The sequence below is a fragment of the Filicampus tigris genome, chromosome 18 (genome assembly GCF_054856515.1).
Source record: "Filicampus tigris isolate MCC_2025a chromosome 18, RoL_Ftig_1.0, whole genome shotgun sequence".
NCBI classification, from domain to species: Eukaryota; Metazoa; Chordata; class Actinopteri; order Syngnathiformes; family Syngnathidae; genus Filicampus; species Filicampus tigris.
The window spans coordinates 495,238-513,576 of NC_141234.1; the positions used below are offsets into that span (position 1 = coordinate 495,238).

Here is an 18,339-nt window from a genome sequence, read left to right on the forward strand (position 1 = left end):
CATTGTAAAGCGGCATACAAGCCATTAAAACCTCCTCCACCTCCTGCTCTCCAGGCCGAAGTGTCTGCTTGATTAGGAGCAGGTGAATTGATGGTCGCGAAGCCGCCAGACGAGGGCGCCGTAAACGCCTCGCCGCTGCGCCCGATGCAACGACACTTCTGATTGGCCGAAATGCCAGTAGCAATTATGAAAGCATATCCGCTCTTGGTCGGTCGGCAAGCGGGGCGGGGCTTGTGCTCTGCGCTCCAGTTGATATAGTCCGCAGCCGGCGAGTGCAGCTCCGCCACAGGGACGCACCAGTGAGGAGAGGGGAGAGAAAGGCGAACGAAAGTGACGAGAGGGACTCCATGTCGGGGATTCGAGAAAGCTGGAGCATTGTTTGAGTTCTTTGTTTCTTGTTGTTCGAGTAGCGCGTGTACCAAAGAGCCGCAACCCAAACCAAAATGCTTTGCCACGTTACCCGCCCGGACTCTGTGGTGATGGAAGTGGAAGTTGACGCCAAGGCCAACGGGGAAGACTGCTTGAACAAGGTGAGCTTCGGCTCGGGACAAAAGACGCCATCGGATCCCTTTTAAAACAAATTGGACTCGTAACACACGAAACGTGTGATTCGGCTCGACTGATCATTATAAACTTCATTCCGTGTGCCGTTCAATGTTGCACGTGAATTGGACTGACTAGCGAGAAACAACGCGCGAGAGTCGGAAGTCTCTCAAATTGCGGATGCGGCAAACGCAACAAAAGTGAAGCCGCATCCACGTGAATGGCTTTTTCTCAAAGGTTACTCGAGTTCATTCTCATCGCCGAGCGCTTTACGTTGCCTCCGCTTCGCTGTCCGCCTCTCCAACGGAATCCAAACTCGCAACTTTGTGCTCCACACTTTTTAAAGTGCACTTTTCGTGAAATTCAGTTTCTTCGGTTTAATTCTTTGTATGATTGCCGTGAAGGAGTTTGATCATGTTATGTAATCTTGAGCCCACCGGCTGCTGCTGCCGCTGGGGGGGGGGGGGGGGGGCGTGGTCTCCGGGGCTAACGTCGGAGAGACATCCTAGCAATGAACTCCCATGTTAAAATAATTGTGTTGTTGTGCTTGACTGGTCAGTAGCAAAGCATGATTACGTTACAGACGTCAAATAGCAGTATTTTGGTGCAAAAGATTATACTGCAAGGTCTGATTTTTAGAATTAAGTTTTAAAGCGGAAGTCAACCCAAACATGTTTTTTTTACAAAATATGTTCTATGCAGGCCCACTAGTTGAAATACGGCATTCTGATTTAATATTGCGTTTGTGGAATATAAGTTAAGCAGCAAAATGCACCAACTTTTTGCCATTTCAGGGGCGGCCATTTTGTCACTTTGTCACTGTCGACTGAAGATAACATTGAAGTTGCTCAGGGCTCAGCTAACGACCAATCACGACTCGCCGGTTGTCTGAAGCTGATAACGACCAATCACGGCCCACCTGTTTTCTGAAGCTGAGCCATGATTGGTCGTGATCTGAGCCCTGAGCAACTTCAATGTCATCACAAGTGACAAAATGGCCGCCCTCTGAGGTAGCTAAAAACGGGCGGATTCCTCATATTGCACAAACGCAATATTAATCAGAATGCCGTGTTAGACTAGTCGGCCTGCATAGAACATATTCTGGAAAAAAATGTGTTTGGGTTGACTCTTCTTTAAGAAAGCAATGAGAGAGGCTGGGGAATTGTTTTTTTTTGTTTTGTTTTAAATGGTACATGTATCAAAAAATATTAACATGATGAGTTGTATCATGGGGAATAAACAAGAAAATACCCACACAATCCTTAACACATCAGACCGGCAGCCCTCTTTGTATATAGTTACGATGTACGATTACAATTGTAATAGTATGACTTTATTTTTGGAAAACTGCATCTTTTCCTTAAAAATAAATGTGATTTTTTTTATTAGGTTCTGACCTTTTTATTAAAAAAAACAAAAGACATTACAGAAAAATCTCTTCAATCTCATCAGATTATGACTAAGAAAATACAAGTAAAATAAGAAGGCCTTTATTGATCCTACAGTGGTGAAATTTTCAGCGTTACAACAGCAAAGATATAGGTCACACAGAGACGGCGACATAATGTAGCCCGTTCACGTCTGATGTTTTGTGCAACTTTTTTTCTTAAATTACATTTTCTCTTTCTTGTGACCTTACCAGCTTTTGTGAGAATGTTGAAAGTTAATTCTTGTATTTTTGCAGCTGTTCCCCATTTTGCCTTTTTTAATCATTCTAGTAACACAATTTTCAGCATGTGGCCCTTAGTACTCCATAATTATTGATGAAGAAATTTTTCTTAATCTATTTCTACAAGTAATCAATAAATACATTTATGTACTATTAAAAACATGTTTACCACAAATTTTTTTTAAAAAGTGTATTCAAATTAGATATTTTCCTATATTGCAAACCTACAGTTGAATGCATTTACTTATGTGCGTCTTCTATCAAGTTCTCATCCCATTTTGTCCGCCCTTTTTTTGGGGGGTGTTTCTTCTTTCTCCAGGTTTGCAGGAAGTTGGGCATCATCGAGGTGGACTACTTTGGGCTGCAGTTGACGGGCAGCAAAGGGGAGAACCTGTGGATGAACCTGCGCAATCGCATCTGCCAGCAAGTGGACAACGTGACACCGTGCCGACTGCGGCTTCGGGTTAAGTTCTTCGTCGAGCCTCATCTCATTCTGCAGGAACAAACCAGGTATGTACATTGTTTCAGACAAGCAGGGCTTGTCGATTGATAGAATCGATCAAGATCAGAAGTGGAAAATTTGATGGTTTCTTGGTGGCTTCTATCATTGAAAGCGCAAAGCACGCAAATGACTAATGACGGCATCAAAAAAGTCAGTGAACCCCCCACATATTTGTGGCATTTGCAAAGTCGTATATTAGTGGATTTTTATCCTGTTATTTGCTGAAATTGTCATAAATGTTCTGTTTGTTTGAGTTTGTTTTTGGCGGTCCTTGAATGTATCTCATAGGCAATCAAAAGTGAAATTGAAAGTTTCTTTCGGTTTCTCTCCCAGTGTAGCTGCTGATAGCCCGTATAGTCTACTTTGCCGTTACAATCTGCCTGCTGTCCATAACGTTCATTGTGGGTAAATGCAAAACCCAAGTTGAATGATTTGATACCTTTTGTGTTGTGTTGGTGCGTATTTTTTGTTGGCCTGTGTGTTTGTGTTAGCCTGTTATTTAGGACAGTATGCTAGCTACAACTTTTGTAATAATATATTATATATATTTTGTGGAAGTTTACATACCGTATTTTCCGGGCTATAAGCCGCGCTGTTATATAAGCCGCACCCACTCTATTTTTGGAAAAAACTTAAATAAGCCACACCTATCTATGTTGAAAACAGCAACGTTGCTGATTAAAACAGAAGAGAACCAAGAGAAAATAAACAGTACTTATCCTCATTTCACTGCCGACTGAAAACTCCAGTTTGTCAGCTAATGTCCACCAGACTCCACCATCTATTGTTCTACTACATTCTACATATGCACCGGTCTTGTTTTATGTTAATAAAGTCAGCCAATCTAACACACGACGTGCTAAATCAACAATAACATTTCACGTCGAAACAACAGAACATGCGTAACATCAGCCAATCACATTCATGTGCACTTCAGGGACCTCTAGGAAAACATAAAATCAAAGCATTACAGCACCTAATGCAATAACCTAGTCTATGGCGCCCTCGCCTGTTGAACTCCTCCACCTGCAGTCACATCCAGTTAATGGGAAATGTATTGTATTGTATTGAATTGTACTGTCATTCCGGTTGGAGCGCCCCGAGCGGTGGAGGAAAAATCCACAGAATAGCCGCACCGGACTATAAGCCGCATGGCTCAAAATCTAGGGAAAAAGTTGCGGTTTATAGTCCGGAAAATATGGTAGTTAATGCTTGGAAAGACTTTTAAAAAGCTAATTGGTTGCGGAATAATGAAAGCAAATTCCGGGAGGGAGAATCCCCAAAGCAAAACTTGGAGATAGTATTATGTCATTATCATTTTAGTGAAGAGGAACAGTCGAGTTGTGTGGCGCTTTTTTTCCTTCATGCTTTCACTTGATTTCTAAAGCGCATTTCATACACAAGGTAACTCAACGAGTTTCCTAACGCCCTCTAGTAACCCCATCCCCAAGCTCTTCCGGGGTTACTACAGGTCGTTGTGGTGCAGCAGGAGTTGCGAGCCAGTAGCTTTTTCCCTGGCCTCCCTGCATGCCACTTTCTGCAAGCCTGCCGGGACCTCTGTCACTGCCCCCCATTCAGGCTGGGAACGAGTGGCACAACGTTGTGCTGGGACGCTTTGTGAAGGGCGAACACGCCGCTTTCACATTTTTGCAGCGGCCGCTCGGGAAAACATCGAGGCAGAGGCCAGGATGTTCTGGCCTCACATTTTGTTGTCATGGGAATTGATGTTGCTCCGACTGGATGCACATTTATTGCTCAGGCAAATACAAAGACCCCAAATTTAGAAGACTGCTTCTTTGTCAGGAACCAAACAAACGTTTATTTGCCAAATAAATCAATATTTCTGCATGCCTTCCTTTTTATTTTCCATTATTATTTTTTTGTCAAATGTTTTCTTTAACTTATTAAAGGAAAAAAATATTAACTTTTTACTTAATGTTTTCATTTTTTTAAAACATTCATATAGAAATTGGATTTTAAATATTTTTTTTCAAAGTGATACCTTTTTCATTTCAAAAATGTTTTAAATTAAATCTATTTAAAGTGATATTAAAATTGTGCACATTTGAGTAATTTATCCTTTGTAATGAGATACACAAATGAAGAAATACATTTTAACTCATCAATTGTAGAAGAAAAAAAAAACGGCCAATTCACTATGCTAACGTAAATGCTTGGCGGGCTGTCCTTTGCCCAGCTTCTAATAAAGTGTCCTATAGACGTATTTCTGTCTGCGTGTGTCAACTTCAAATCCTCATCGCACTTTTTTTTCCCCCCCCACAAACATCCCCTACCCAACCATCCCCATCACATAACACCCCGACTCCCCCTTTGGTGTGCGCCACCAGCCATCTGCTGATAACCGCTCTCTAATCTAGCGCAGGTCGCAGTGCAGGAAGCCAAGTGTCCCTCACATGCTAACCCCCTTGGGGTATGTACACATCCTCTTTGCCTTTCACTTTCTGCCTCAAAAGGTTTCCAAAAATGGTCATGAGGGCTGGCGCAGGGCTGCTTGAAAGGGCAGAGTCAACACTTGTTCTGACAGCAGACGCGTGAAACAAGACCACAGAATGGTGTAACCTCCGATTTTGGATGTCCCACTTATAGCACCATTCGGTTTGCAATGACTTGGTTTGCGTCGGAGGTTTGACGACTGGACCATTCATTTCCCATAATTGAGCATCCACCACACAAAGCGTACTAAAACTCAGTTTGACGCAGAGTGAGCATTTCATTTCTCATTTTCATCATGTAATCCATTGTTTTCATGCAATGAGTTAATTCCAAAACTGAACCGGCGTAACACAACAGGACACCTTTGATCCCAAACACAACGTATCGGTTAGCTCATTTAACACTCACTCAAAATCACAGATTTTACAGTGGAGAATGTGAGGTTGGCAAACCCAAATGGACAGAAATAATATCTGCACCCAAATTCACATGCAGGTATTGTGATTTATAGGGCAAAATCTAATTTTGTCAAATACTCCATTCTAATAATATTTGATCGTTATAATATTTGATGCTGAATGATCATTTTTCCATGTCTTGAACAATGTGCATTATTTTCAAAGAGAATTATTTTGCTTCAATTTTCATACAATTCTGTTTTGATCAGAGTTTTTCAAACAGATTAATCACGAAAACAACATGTGCGGTAGAAAGTGCTACGTCCAAATCCTGTTTCTATTTATAGCCGCATGCAGACACTCGCAAGCACTGAGTCAGGAATTCGGATTGTCAAGGCTAAGTTGAGGGTCTTGAGTGATGCTTAGGACAGTGTTTCCCAAATCCTTTATTGTATATCTTGTATACAATTTGAAAAAGAATATAAACAGGTTGTCCTGTAAAAGTGTTATTTCATTTAAAAAAAAAAAATTCAAATAACTTGCATTTGAATTAGTTTTCACTTTCTTGAATAGAATAAAACCACAGACTGAATCCAGCATATTCGTGGCTCTGCATTTGCAAACTCATCTACCTGCATATTGCTTTTGGAACCTACTCCCAATTATTTGTGGAAACTCTCGCTGATTTTTTTTTTCTTGTTCCCCCCCATCTTTCACTTCTTCCTTTCAAATATGTTGACTTTGTGCAGGGAGTCTCATTTTCAAGCTGCTGTCACCCTTGACCTACTTAATGTAAGCTAGTGTTGCCGCTCTGCAGGCACGCCTCATCGTATCACACTCACACACACACGAATGTGTAACGCGAAAGGTATGCATCAAAGGTGCTGGGATAATCCATGCATGCACACGTAGGTACTGTTCAACTGGTGTTTTTGGAACATTAACACACACACACACACATCAGAGCCAAGCCTGTGCATGTCTGTTCATGTGGTATTGTCAAGTGTGTAACACGCATGAAACATGTTTGCGCGGCGACTGAGCTCAGCATTTTGTGACAAAGCCCTAACAAAGCAGGATGAGTTCCAGGCTTGTTCTCCGTCAATATGCCCGCCGCCTTCTTATAGGGCGTTTGCTTTACATAACATGTGCTGCACTGAGCGCGCTCAGAAACGCTTATGTAAGTCGCCGCTTGCCTGCCACGTTGAGCTGAGAGGTCGCCTCTAGCCTGCCGCTGAGGTTGTGTATAACGTATGCAGTGCAAATGGCACGTGGGCCATGCTTAATCCCCACGAATGGTCATAATGTATCACAACTAGGACTGGTTAGTATCTTCATTTTCTTGACCTTATTAACTGGCAGCTGTTTGCAAAGCAGAGTTCCCCATATTATCATCAGTTTCAGAGCATTTTAAATGATGGAGTTAACGGAATGAATCACTTTTAAAACTGATAATCCCAACTAACAAAATAATAGTTTATTTCATACAAAAAATTTGCTGTACTTGAAATTTCAAAGCCAACACTATTGATTTCATGCAAAACATGTAGCAAGCATCAGCACTGTTAGCATCCACTGTGTTCGTACGAGCGAGGCTCAGTAACTACCTGGAAAGAAGAGAAAATTGTTTGAAGCAGTTACAGATTCTTGCCTTTTTAGCATTAGCACTCCTAATTTACACACAATAGAAAATATCATATCAATATCGATATAATTTTCTTCTTGATTTTGCTTTGACAATCTGCAGTTTAAAAGCGCCTTACTGACAGTTAGTTAAAAGTAGATGTCAGTTCGTATATGACTTCCTGCTAAACATGTCAAGTATGAGCAAGGCTGATTTTTTTAATGGCGAAAATTAGTTGAAGCAAATATAGTTGGGGAAAAAAAAGCACATGGCTTTATTAGTGTTTTTAGCGCTGCTTAATTAGCCTGACTTCAATTTATCATAAAACAGCAGCCCTCGTTTTTTTATATACAAGTGCAGCTCCTTAAATGCATGAAATAGGCTTTAAGCTTAAAGAGCCTCTTGAAGAAGTGAAAAGTGAAGTAAGGACATGGAAACCTTCCAATGGCGAGGCTCTCAAAAAAGGTTGTTTTTTTTGTAGTTAAGCATCTTATTTGCATTAATCGGCTTTTCTGTGATGTGGTCCAACAAACCTCCTTGCGTCGTTAAACTTCACCCGCTGGAGGCTAGCCCAACCCCCACCCCCAACTCCCCACCCCTCTATTTGATTTAGTTGGCGTCGGGTGCAACGACAGGGCATGGGCTATTGGCACACACCACTTTGTTTTTGTTTTTTTTATCACAGGTGTTTAATCTGTTAACCTTCTGTGTTTGTAAGAGTTTTTTGATTAGCCTCGAGCTAAAGTTTAACTACGGAGGAATCTTTGCGGTCCTGAGTGAGGTTTTTTTTCTTTTTTTAAACTATCATCCAGCTGAAACATTCTTTGCTCGCTTAATTTAAGTAGGCAAAAATAACGATTTCAGCCACAAAATATATAAGATAACATAGACATCCTGTACAAAATGAAAAAATGTAAGTGGGCATCAGCACAAAATTCGAATCACGGGACGTACAAAGAAGTCCCAAGGATCCATGTCCTAAATTGAACAGGAAGTCGGCCGTTTTGTGCAAATATTCAGAGCTTGTACTTGGACAAACATCTACGACGGAATTTATCCAAATGATCCTGAATTAGAAGCAGGTGCCATAGACAATTTGGTGAGGCGAAATTCCAAGGATGTTTTCCATATGCCAGCTATTCTAGGTAGTGCATGGCCCACTTTTTTGGTCCACGACTGGCCATGAAAAAACAGCCAAACAGCAACTTTGTTTTAATGCCATTTGGTGTCTTCTGCGCACAAAGCAGCAAGAGCTATACGTTGAGAAAGTCCATTTGTCAGTGCAGATTGATGAGAGCCTTTTCAGGAGGTCATTGACTGCTAGTAACCCCGGCATTTGGAACGTTAGCACAAACCACATTGTTGGGAAGGAAACTCTTGCGGGTGATTGGCTGCGAGTGAGTGCAGCATCTAAGCAGCGGTGTTGGGTTTCACTTTGTGTGGGGACGATTTGTTCTCACCATCCCACTCTGAGTGAAGACCCCAAAGTAGGACAATGGTTTTTTAGAGATGGCGGGAACACACCATAGAACCTTATTTTGACTTTGCTCCAAGTTTAGTCCGCCCTCCTTAAGAGTGTGTACCAACATGTTTTGTGTGCTAAACATATCGTCGCTGTCCCGTGAAAAACACTTAACTCCATTTTTTTTTTTTTCATTTTTCTTATTTTTCCATGAATGGTGTTTCTGCTTTACAGACATCACATTATGAAAATTTAAAAAGTTTCCAAAATTGGAGATACATGTTTTTCACAGGACAGCAATGATACGGAAGCCTTTTAATTCTCTAACCACAAATATAAGACAAAAAAAATAAATAAATCAAGTGACAGTTCGCTACTTGAAAAACTTGTAAGTTTGAGTAATTATTTGTTCTGTTTGACACTATACATCACTTGCATAGAAGGTTAACCCAAGATGCATTATTTGTAGGGATGTCACACTATCCAAATGTCACGATACGATATCACAAGATGAACCTCACGATACGGTAATTATCACGGTATTGTGGGGAAGTTGGCGATAAATAAAAAGCTCACAATACTGTATAAACGCTCACAATGTTAAAAAATAAATAAATCATGACAATGTTCTGTTTTTGTACATAACAGCATTCACAAAGAAATAAGCTTGGCCAGTCATGAGCTCATTTTGGGGATTTAGCATGGGTCTTAAACATAGGTGGTATCAAATTAAACTGCACTAATAAACTAAGCACCTTTTAAAGAGATTTGCTGCTGTAATATAATAATATACTGTGGCAATTTTAATATCGCGATATCACAATACTGCCGATATTGGGACATCCCTAATTATTTGTCATAAATACATTTCCAGACAACCTAGCCGCGCAGTTGTTTTTCCCCGAACGGATGTCGGTCGCTTGTGCTAGAAGCCACTGCCGGGTGCTGCAAGAGGTTTTTGGCTGCAAATTTTCTGCCTTTCACCAGCTGTGCCCTACAGGACTTCCTCTCCATCACCCGGAAACTTGCTGAGCACACTCAACTCATTATATTTGTAGCACGGATCGTTTTTATTTATTTATACTAACAGCGTGAGAAGCAGTTTTATTTTTGTGGCGCTCCTGTGGGAGAGTTCATCGTTCCCCCGCATTCCACCTCACGGCAGTCAGACTGAAAGAGCTGTCAGCTTCCTTGCTGATTCTTTTTCAAAATAATGTTTGTCCTGAGCCAAACACCAGCACCTGTTGAGACATGGGCGGGTACCACACAACAACTGCGCACTCTCCTTACTGTGGTTTACTCATGTTACATTTACATTATATTAATTTTTAACTGAATCCAAATGTGGGTAGTTTGACCTTGGCAGAGGTCTGCACTCAGTACAGACAGATTACAAGTTAAGTATAACAGATGTTGAGAGAAATCAAAACACAACCATAAACAGAAGCAAAGTAAGTGCATTTTGCTTTTGAGTTTATCGAGAAAATGTCGTCTCAAAAGGAGTTATGCTCAGTGACGCGGTGACTGATATTAACCTCGCTCGGCCTGAACTGTAGTAACCCCGGTCGCCGCCTTGCCCTATAGTAACCCTGGGTTGGAACCCTGCTTCTCTCTCGTCTTTTGTTTGCATCAGGTAGGTCGCAAAACGAGCAGTGCTGCGTCACATGACTCCTGCTGCGCCTGACACAATGGAGCAGTGTTTGTTGTGTGTGTAAGGGGGTAGCTGGAGGGCTGAGAACGGGATGTTTGACACCATATCAAAGCACTGTTTGTTACACCCACGGCTGGTGGGCTATGCCGCCAGCTTGTTTTGGTTTGGCTTTATCAGTAGCGGCCCTTGTAGCTGAAGTCAATTCGCCCCCCTGAGCGTCTAGGTTGGTCCCTGAAGACCAGATGAGCGTCACTGTCTTTCTGTAGTGCCCCCACTGACCACCTCCTCGGAAGAGACAGTCAAGAGGCTTGAGCTATGTTTACGTCGAACAGTATAGCTGAGTTCACCACGTTAAAGCCTGAACTTGAGTATCTCTTGGCTTGGAAAAATGGCCTCATCTGGCATTTATGCACATGGCTGCAGACACATATTCCTGCAATCAGATCTTGGTGGACAATAACAAATGCAAGCGATTAAGGGAATGTCTGGTGGTAAACATCAGACCCCGGTTTAGATTTTCAGTTATTCCCTTTCGCAGTTTCCATCCTGTCTCCGATACCATCTCCAAAGCCGAGAAATTGCCGCCACTCCAGTTTTGTTGGCTAATCTAGCGGTATTGTACAGCTAAAACATATACTGGCTCGCAGCTGCATCCAAGATTTATCCATTTGTGCCTTTCACATAGAATGCAGCAAGACAAAATACTACTGCGGCATCTAACAGTCAAATCTTAATGGTCTATGCAAGGGAATAAACTAGTATCTGGTGTTAAACCTCACACCTCCTTTCAGAGTTTTAGATGGCAACTGTATGAAAAGTAACGTCTTGCATCAGTTTCACATAAGGCACTACCCCCAAAGCTGGGAAATTGCTGGGTTGTCTTAAAACATAACCATTCTGTACCACAGCCTAATCAAAAGACTCCTCGACACTTTCTCCAGCTCACTGTTCTTGTGTGTATGGTTCCAATGAGGCATGGGGAGTTGGAAGTTGACCAGGGAATTGGCAGGCTTCTGACCCAGTATCAGGGTTGTAACAGCCGTTATCGCAGTGTGACTTTTACACTGGAGACTCATTGCCTGCACTCCAGAAATGACTGCTGATGGGTCACTGAGTCCTGTCTGAAAGGACTTGATTTTGTCAGATAAATCTATCATTCCCAGCTAGACTATACAGCTTCGTGGTAGATGTGAAGCTAAAAAAGTGTAATGACGTGAGTCACTAGTAGGCCTGCCCAACCTGATTTACAGTACCAATCTTCTTAAGGTTACTGTGCCACAGGTCAACTACTGGAGGAACTGTTGGCTGAGGTTACTTCGGTTCAGAGACTGAGTGATGATGTCAGGATTATCAGTCAGGGTGTTCTAGTCTCCCGCTGTTGAAGAATTCCTTACATCTTGTGGACAAAACAATGGTCAGCCCCCTCCCGTAGCCAACAGATATTTTGGTGGTTGCTGTTTTCTTTGGCCAGGCGAGAACTCTGTGTTCTCATCACATTGTTCAAGCCAAACAAAAACAGCTTCCATTCGAAATGCCGCCTCGTTTTTATCGAGCTGAGTAGGCTGATAAATTTTCCCCATAAAGCACTGTCCGTCTTCTGACGAAAAGTACCAATCTCTGGCCAAACATTGTTGTCGGCAACTGAGGTGAGACTTATGGCCCTGTCTCAGCTGTCTCTTTTTACAGGAACTTGGGATTGTGCATCTTGCTGAGGCATTGAAAACAGAAAGTCATTGTGATTCTGAGGAGCCCACCTGTTCTGCCTCTTTTGTTCCAGTTATCCCAGTGACTCACCAGTCACATTGAAAATGACTAAAGCCTGTACACACAAGGCGTTATATTATACTGAATCACAGTTTGTAGCGGTAACCAGGTACTGTTTTTCCACCAGACACATCTTCTTCACGCATGTGAAAGAGGACCTCCACAATGGCCATCTGCGCATGGGGTCAGAGCAGGCCGAGGAACTGAGCGCACTGCTGGCCCAGGCTGAGTTTGGCGACTACAACCAAAACACTGCCCGGTACTGGTACTTGGAGCTATGCGGCGAGCAGCCGTGTCCCGCCACTGTCAACAGGTAAGGGGAAATATACCATGTATGGAACAAGTCGTGTCAGATATCAATACTAGTAGTGGTGTTGTACTTTTAATTTCTTACACAACTTGATGACAGTTCCAAGAGGGTCATGTAGTAGTCCATTAATTGACTAATGTCCAAGATCAATAGAGATGGTACTTTTTTTTTTGTCTGCCTAAATAACCGGTGAACTGTCATCACAGCATCGTGTCCAGACATAAGGCCCTGGAGGGCTTTAGCCAGTCCTCAGTTGAGTATCAAGCCCTACAGCTGGTCTCTTCGCTGGAGCACTATGGCGTGGAGTGGCACTGGGCCCGCGACACCAACGGCCAGCGCCTGGCCATCGGCGTTGGACCCGAAGGCATCGCCGTGTGTAAGGAGGACTTTAGCCTCATCAACCGGTGCGTCTCACCCCCAGGCTTATTCAATAAATTTTCCTGTTCAGCCCATGGCCTGAAGTGTGCTTCGAGTTTTGGCTACTTTGTGTGATTGAGTTTGAGACACCTGCACCCAACACATCATTCATAAATATCTCTTCCTTTGCGCAGAGTTAGCTACCCCATCATTCAGATTGCCACTCAATCGGGCAAGACTGTGTACCTGACTGTCACCAAGGACAACAATGACAGCGTGGTGCTCATGTTCAAGCTGATCAGCAATCGCGCCGCCAGTGGCCTGTACCGAGCCATCACAGAGACACATGCCTTCTACCGGTAAGCAGACAGACAATTTAGCTCCTCCCGTGATGATAAAGCTATCCGCAGCAAATTTTTCAGTCTTATTTTTTTTTTTAAGCAACTATCAAGACATCTAATGCAATGAGGAAGCTCATAACTCCCAAAACTTGCACAAGCTATTAAAAAGTGAATTTTAAATTCATGCTGTTTTTCCATCCGTTAAAGGTGTGACACGGTGACCAACGCAGTGATGATGCAGTACAGCCGCGACTTCAAAGGCCACCTGGCATCGCTCTTCCTCAATGAGAACATCAACTTGGGCAAGAAGTACGTCTTCGACATCCGCCGCACCTCCAAGGAAGTCTACGACCACGCACGCCGCTCCCTCTACAACGCCGGCATGGTGGATTTGATGTGCCGTTCTGGGGGTGAACGCTCGCCACCCTCGCGCTCGCCTGGTCGCCAGGATGGTTCAGACGACGACGATGGCTCAGACTGCGGCAGCTGCCACCAGAGTAGGGCGCTGCAGGAGAGGCTGCACAAACTGCAGGACGCACTGTTGTGCATGCTGTGCTGCGAGGAACAGATCAATGCCGCCTTCTGCCCCTGCGGGCACCTGGTGTGCTGCCAGACGTGCGCCAACCAGCTGCAGGTGAGGCTTGGGTCTCCGCCATTGACATTTTTGAGGGCCAGCAAATATAATGGAGATTTACCTGACTTAACTCACTGCTATGGCGGTGCAATCATAGAAACCACTAAAACAATACAAAAATGTCAAATAAAATGTGTCATACTCCCTGGAGATCCTGGTTATAAAATGTAATGCGTGCAGATTTCTACAAACATGTTTTGCTCCTTGAACTTGGCTTGCTCTGAGCAACCAACCAGAGAACAGCAACATACTGAAGTCATCGGTTGGCCTTGTCAAGACAAATTTCAAATCTAATTGGTTAAAGAAAGTCTCATTTTTAATATAGTTAAGACAGGACTGACTTGAAACTGTTTTCGTTGCATAATAACATAAAAACATCCACATGCAAAATCACGATTCACCTACTACTGCACCCTATTTTATTTATTTATTTTTTTTGGTGGAACCTAGCTACTTGTCTACCATTGTCACTGAAATCTGTGGTTTCTAGTGTTCATTTGTTGTTTTTACTGCTTTTAATGTTATTATAAACATTGTACAATATTGAATACTGATCAAAATGCAAAATCAGTCAAGATGCATATAAAATAAACATTGATGCAGTTTTGTCTAGGGTTCTGATTGACTGCTGGTGACAACAACCATTATCAGAACATTTTGAGGTCCTCTCAAAACAATAAGCTGACTAAGAATCTGCATGCATAATTATCTCGTGGCTGAGCAGTTCCTTCTGCACCAAAGCATTTAAGCTATTAGTTTTTAACAAATAGGGTCATTTGTAGGGGTGTAACGGTACACTAAATCACATTTCGGTTTGGTTCGTTTTTTTTTTTTTAATTCGGTGCGGTATATTTTCGTTACAAAAAGAATAGAATTTCTTTTTTTTTTTTATGTTTATTTTGAAAAGATGACAAGTAAATGGTACATTTTTGGGAAAAGATAAATAAAAGCGAACCATTCGGGTGATATTCTAAGGAATTACACCAGAATAAAAAATACACTAGCAATAAAGACCTCTTAATTTTGTAAATTATTAAGACACTGAAATCTTTAAACACTCAGCAGTAACAGCCTATGACTATGACACATCTAAGTGTTCAAGACAAGTTGTCATTACAGTACATATATACACTTTCTGTGATGAAAAAAAATACATACAATAACAGTTACAATCATTGCAAACTATATTAAAACTTTGATTGGACTCTCTAAATTGCCCCTAGGTGTGAGTGTGAGTGCGGATGTTTGTCTTTTTGTGCCCTGCGATTGGTTGGCAACCAATTCAGGGTGTCCCCCGCCTACTGCCCGAAGACAGCTGAGATGAGCTCTGGCGCAACCCGGGTGAGGAAGCGGTATCGATAATGGATGGATATATTAAAACTCTTTTTATATAATGAAAAAATACAATAACTTTAAAAAGTCTTTATGAAATTGTATACACTTTTTAGGCAATGAAGTCTTTGAATGTTGACCAGCATATTGTAACGAATTGGGCTATCTGTGTTGTGGTCAGATTTGTGAGTTGCCGAGTTGTGATGTTTCCGAGGTTCATGAATGCATCATACGGCAAGCGAGTGGAGCAGCGGCGAAAGAAGAGCGCGAGCAGTTGTACTTGGATTAATAAAAACGTGATAATTAAAGCACGTCTGACGGCGTGTTCCTCGAAGACGCTACAATATGATGAATCTCGCTATTTAAGTTTGACGTTTTTGCTCCCTCGTCTAAGAAACATTCACAGTCGGATGATGCCGTGCATGTTAGATGTGCTATCTGCAACATAGCCGCCAATCTCATGTAGCAATGTCGGCACACAACTTTCGGACTTATCCACGCACCTTTCCCCATCAGCGATGGGGAACAGGAAAGCCAGAATGTTCCCAAACAGGAGACCGCAGTGTACGGGGGGGACCTTCGAGCTCTGGCTCTCTCTTTTGTGCCGCTACCCTCCTCTCTCGCATCCAAGTCAGTAGCGCTGTAACTCACGCTGCTAATAAATGGACCGAGCCGAACGCAAGTGGACCGAATCGAACATGCCATACCGAAACATATTAATACACCCACGTGTACCGTTACACCCCTAGTCACTTGTGTGTCTAACTTAACCATTTATTGTTTAATATTATTGTTATTATAAAAAAAAAAAATCTACACTTTCAACCTTGAGGCGACAATGTTACACAGCTGCCGCAAAGTGCGTAAAAGGCAGAAATTTGACACTTTCAGCATGTTAAATTGATGTGTAAAAATAATGTGAGGACAACTGAATAATATTAATTTGTCCCCCCCAAAAAAACTGACCATATTTGGACATACACACTATGGTTTACGTGCAACCGTGAGTTATGCATGGAAATCCCTGACTGTGTCTTTCCTTTTTCCGAGCAGTTGTGTCCGGTGTGTCGTTCGGAGGTGGAGCACGTGCAGCACGTCTACCTGCCCACCTGCACCAGCCTGCTCAACCTGGCCATGGCCAGCCAGCGAGCCAACCGCGTGGTGGGCGGCAGCGACGGTGACCTTCCCGTGTCCCTCTGCCGCGACCTAGCCTCCCCTCACGACTGCGACAGGGACGACTACAACAAAATCTTCACGCACACGTGAGGGATGCCTCGGATGCTTTTTTTGGTCCGTGCTGCGTTTCCTGGACTCTTGAAGGACAAACCACTCCCCCCACTTATGTGCTCATACATGTGTGTTTGTGTGTGTTCTGCCAATTGGTTTTAGTCCACTTTATGATTTTCAATGATCAGTTGAGCTGATACGTCACACATCCCCATGCCCTCTCTTCATCCTTTTATCTTGATTTCAATTGTTTTACTTTCTAAAGCTTTTCCAGCATTTTAAACTAACTCAACTTTTATTTAACAGTGTTTGTTTTTATATTTAGTTCAAGTTTCCATGCCAATGAGGAGGCTAAAGTAGCTTGCGCACACAGACACTCCGTTTCTTTTAGCAGAAGACTTTGACCACACCATTTACGTTAACTCCATGCCAAAGGACAGCACAAACAATACTACCTGTAGTTTAAAATAAATAAATAAACCAGGGTGGGCAGCCTGAGATGCGTGGGCTATACGTGAGAAACTGGAATTCTTCACAATTTAGCATCGGGTTGTTTCAAAATCTAACTTTGCTACTGTGTTTCACACACACACGATGATAAAAATTTGCGTAACCCGCATAATCGTAAAATATCTGCCTTGAATCAAAATGGTGCCCGCCCCTTGCTTTAAAAGCCTCCTCTCGTGCTATAGAAAGGTTTGAGAGTTTTTGAAAGGGTACAAATGTGTGCAATACATGCCTGCGTATTGTTTTCTTTTTTTATTTGAATGTCAACTATTTAAATTGAACATTGTCACTTTACCAAGGAAGCTGCATCCACACTGTTGTTTTAGTTCAGACTTTTGGCCTTAATGTAGCAGCACCGCCAAAATGCATTTTTTTTCTCTCTCTACTAAGAAGAAGAAAACATTTTTAATTTTTCACAAGTAGCGATTTGTTTCTATTTTATGAAGCACTCTGCGCTCTGTAAGATATGATGCTTTTGACAAAGTATTAATAAAGTTTTGTTTTTTTAATGAATACAAACTGGCATTTGCATTGATTGAGTGTGTAATTAAATGAAAGCATTTTTAGTGTATTTACTTCCTCAATTTAGCCCATTAGCTTCTTAAAACCACCGCTGCATGCAGGAAGCAAAACAATGACGGCATTTGGTATCACGAGGAAAGCAGACTAAATATTTCAAAGCCGATCAACGGGTTTTGAAAAGGAAGGTTACTACGTGTCGAGTAAACAAACTCCCCTTCGGAAGGTGGTATGGGCCCCCTGCAGGCTACTTTTTTTTTTCTCCAATCTTTTCAATGGGTAAGGGGACCCTTACCAATTTAAAACCGCCCTAAAGAAGTGAAACACTTAATAAAAAAATTGGAAAGAGATGCAATCAAAAGGAAACGAACGTTCATAGCTTACCTGACTAACTCTTTAATGGAAAACAATATGTGCAGTTAAATGAAGTAAAAAAAACAAACACTTGGAGCGAAAGGTGTTGGGGCGGATGTGGGCTACTTTGACAATGGAGCTCATGGCCTCCTGAAAACCATGGTTACCCCTTCTTTCACTTTTTTTTCCAAAAGGAAAAGGTTTGTTGATATTTAGTATTTTTTTCATGATCAGTTAATTTTTTTTCAGACGCTGTCCTATATTGCGATAAGTTTCCTGTTTTGTGGTTATCGTGACACTCCTTCCTCTTCATCCTGTTCAGTTACATTCGATTCACAAGATAAAAACAAGTTTATTTTAAGATGCAAAAGGGCCATTAAAATAGGTTAAAAGTTAGCTCTTCAGTCAAGATGAATATGTTTTGGAATCCATGACACGTTTCCATGCCTTTCTGGTTTACACTAGTTAGCTGTTAATCATCCAAGGATATTTCCTTGGCGTTTTTTTTATACCAAATATTGACAGGAAGAGAGGATGTGAAAGTCACAGGTTTTTATCCCATGCATAACTGCTGGGACTTGACCTACATATTTTATATTTGAAGTGAGACGTTTTCTAGAAAGTAATGTGCTCTACGTCACTGTCACATAAAGCTAAAGTCCAGTGAGCAGTGGCGCATGGTCCATCCAGC

General features: G+C 42.2%; 2 protein-coding genes across 2 annotated transcripts in view; one reads left to right on the plus strand and one right to left on the minus strand.

Annotated features, from left to right (window-relative positions):
- Window positions 1–18,339, minus strand: part of dtnbp1b (dystrobrevin binding protein 1b) — a 55,281-nt gene that overhangs the window by 24,184 nt on the left and 12,758 nt on the right. The gene's annotated exons all lie outside the window — the stretch shown is intronic.
- On the plus strand, window positions 254–17,294 carry mylipa (myosin regulatory light chain interacting protein a). Its single transcript, XM_086014611.1, has 7 exons — window positions 254–530; window positions 2,532–2,722; window positions 12,195–12,380; window positions 12,584–12,781; window positions 12,929–13,093; window positions 13,283–13,709; window positions 16,095–17,294. The coding sequence occupies exons 1-7, from the start codon at window positions 444–446 to the stop codon at window positions 16,305–16,307; spliced, it is 1,467 nt and encodes a 488-aa protein (XP_085870737.1). The 5' UTR covers window positions 254–443; the 3' UTR covers window positions 16,308–17,294.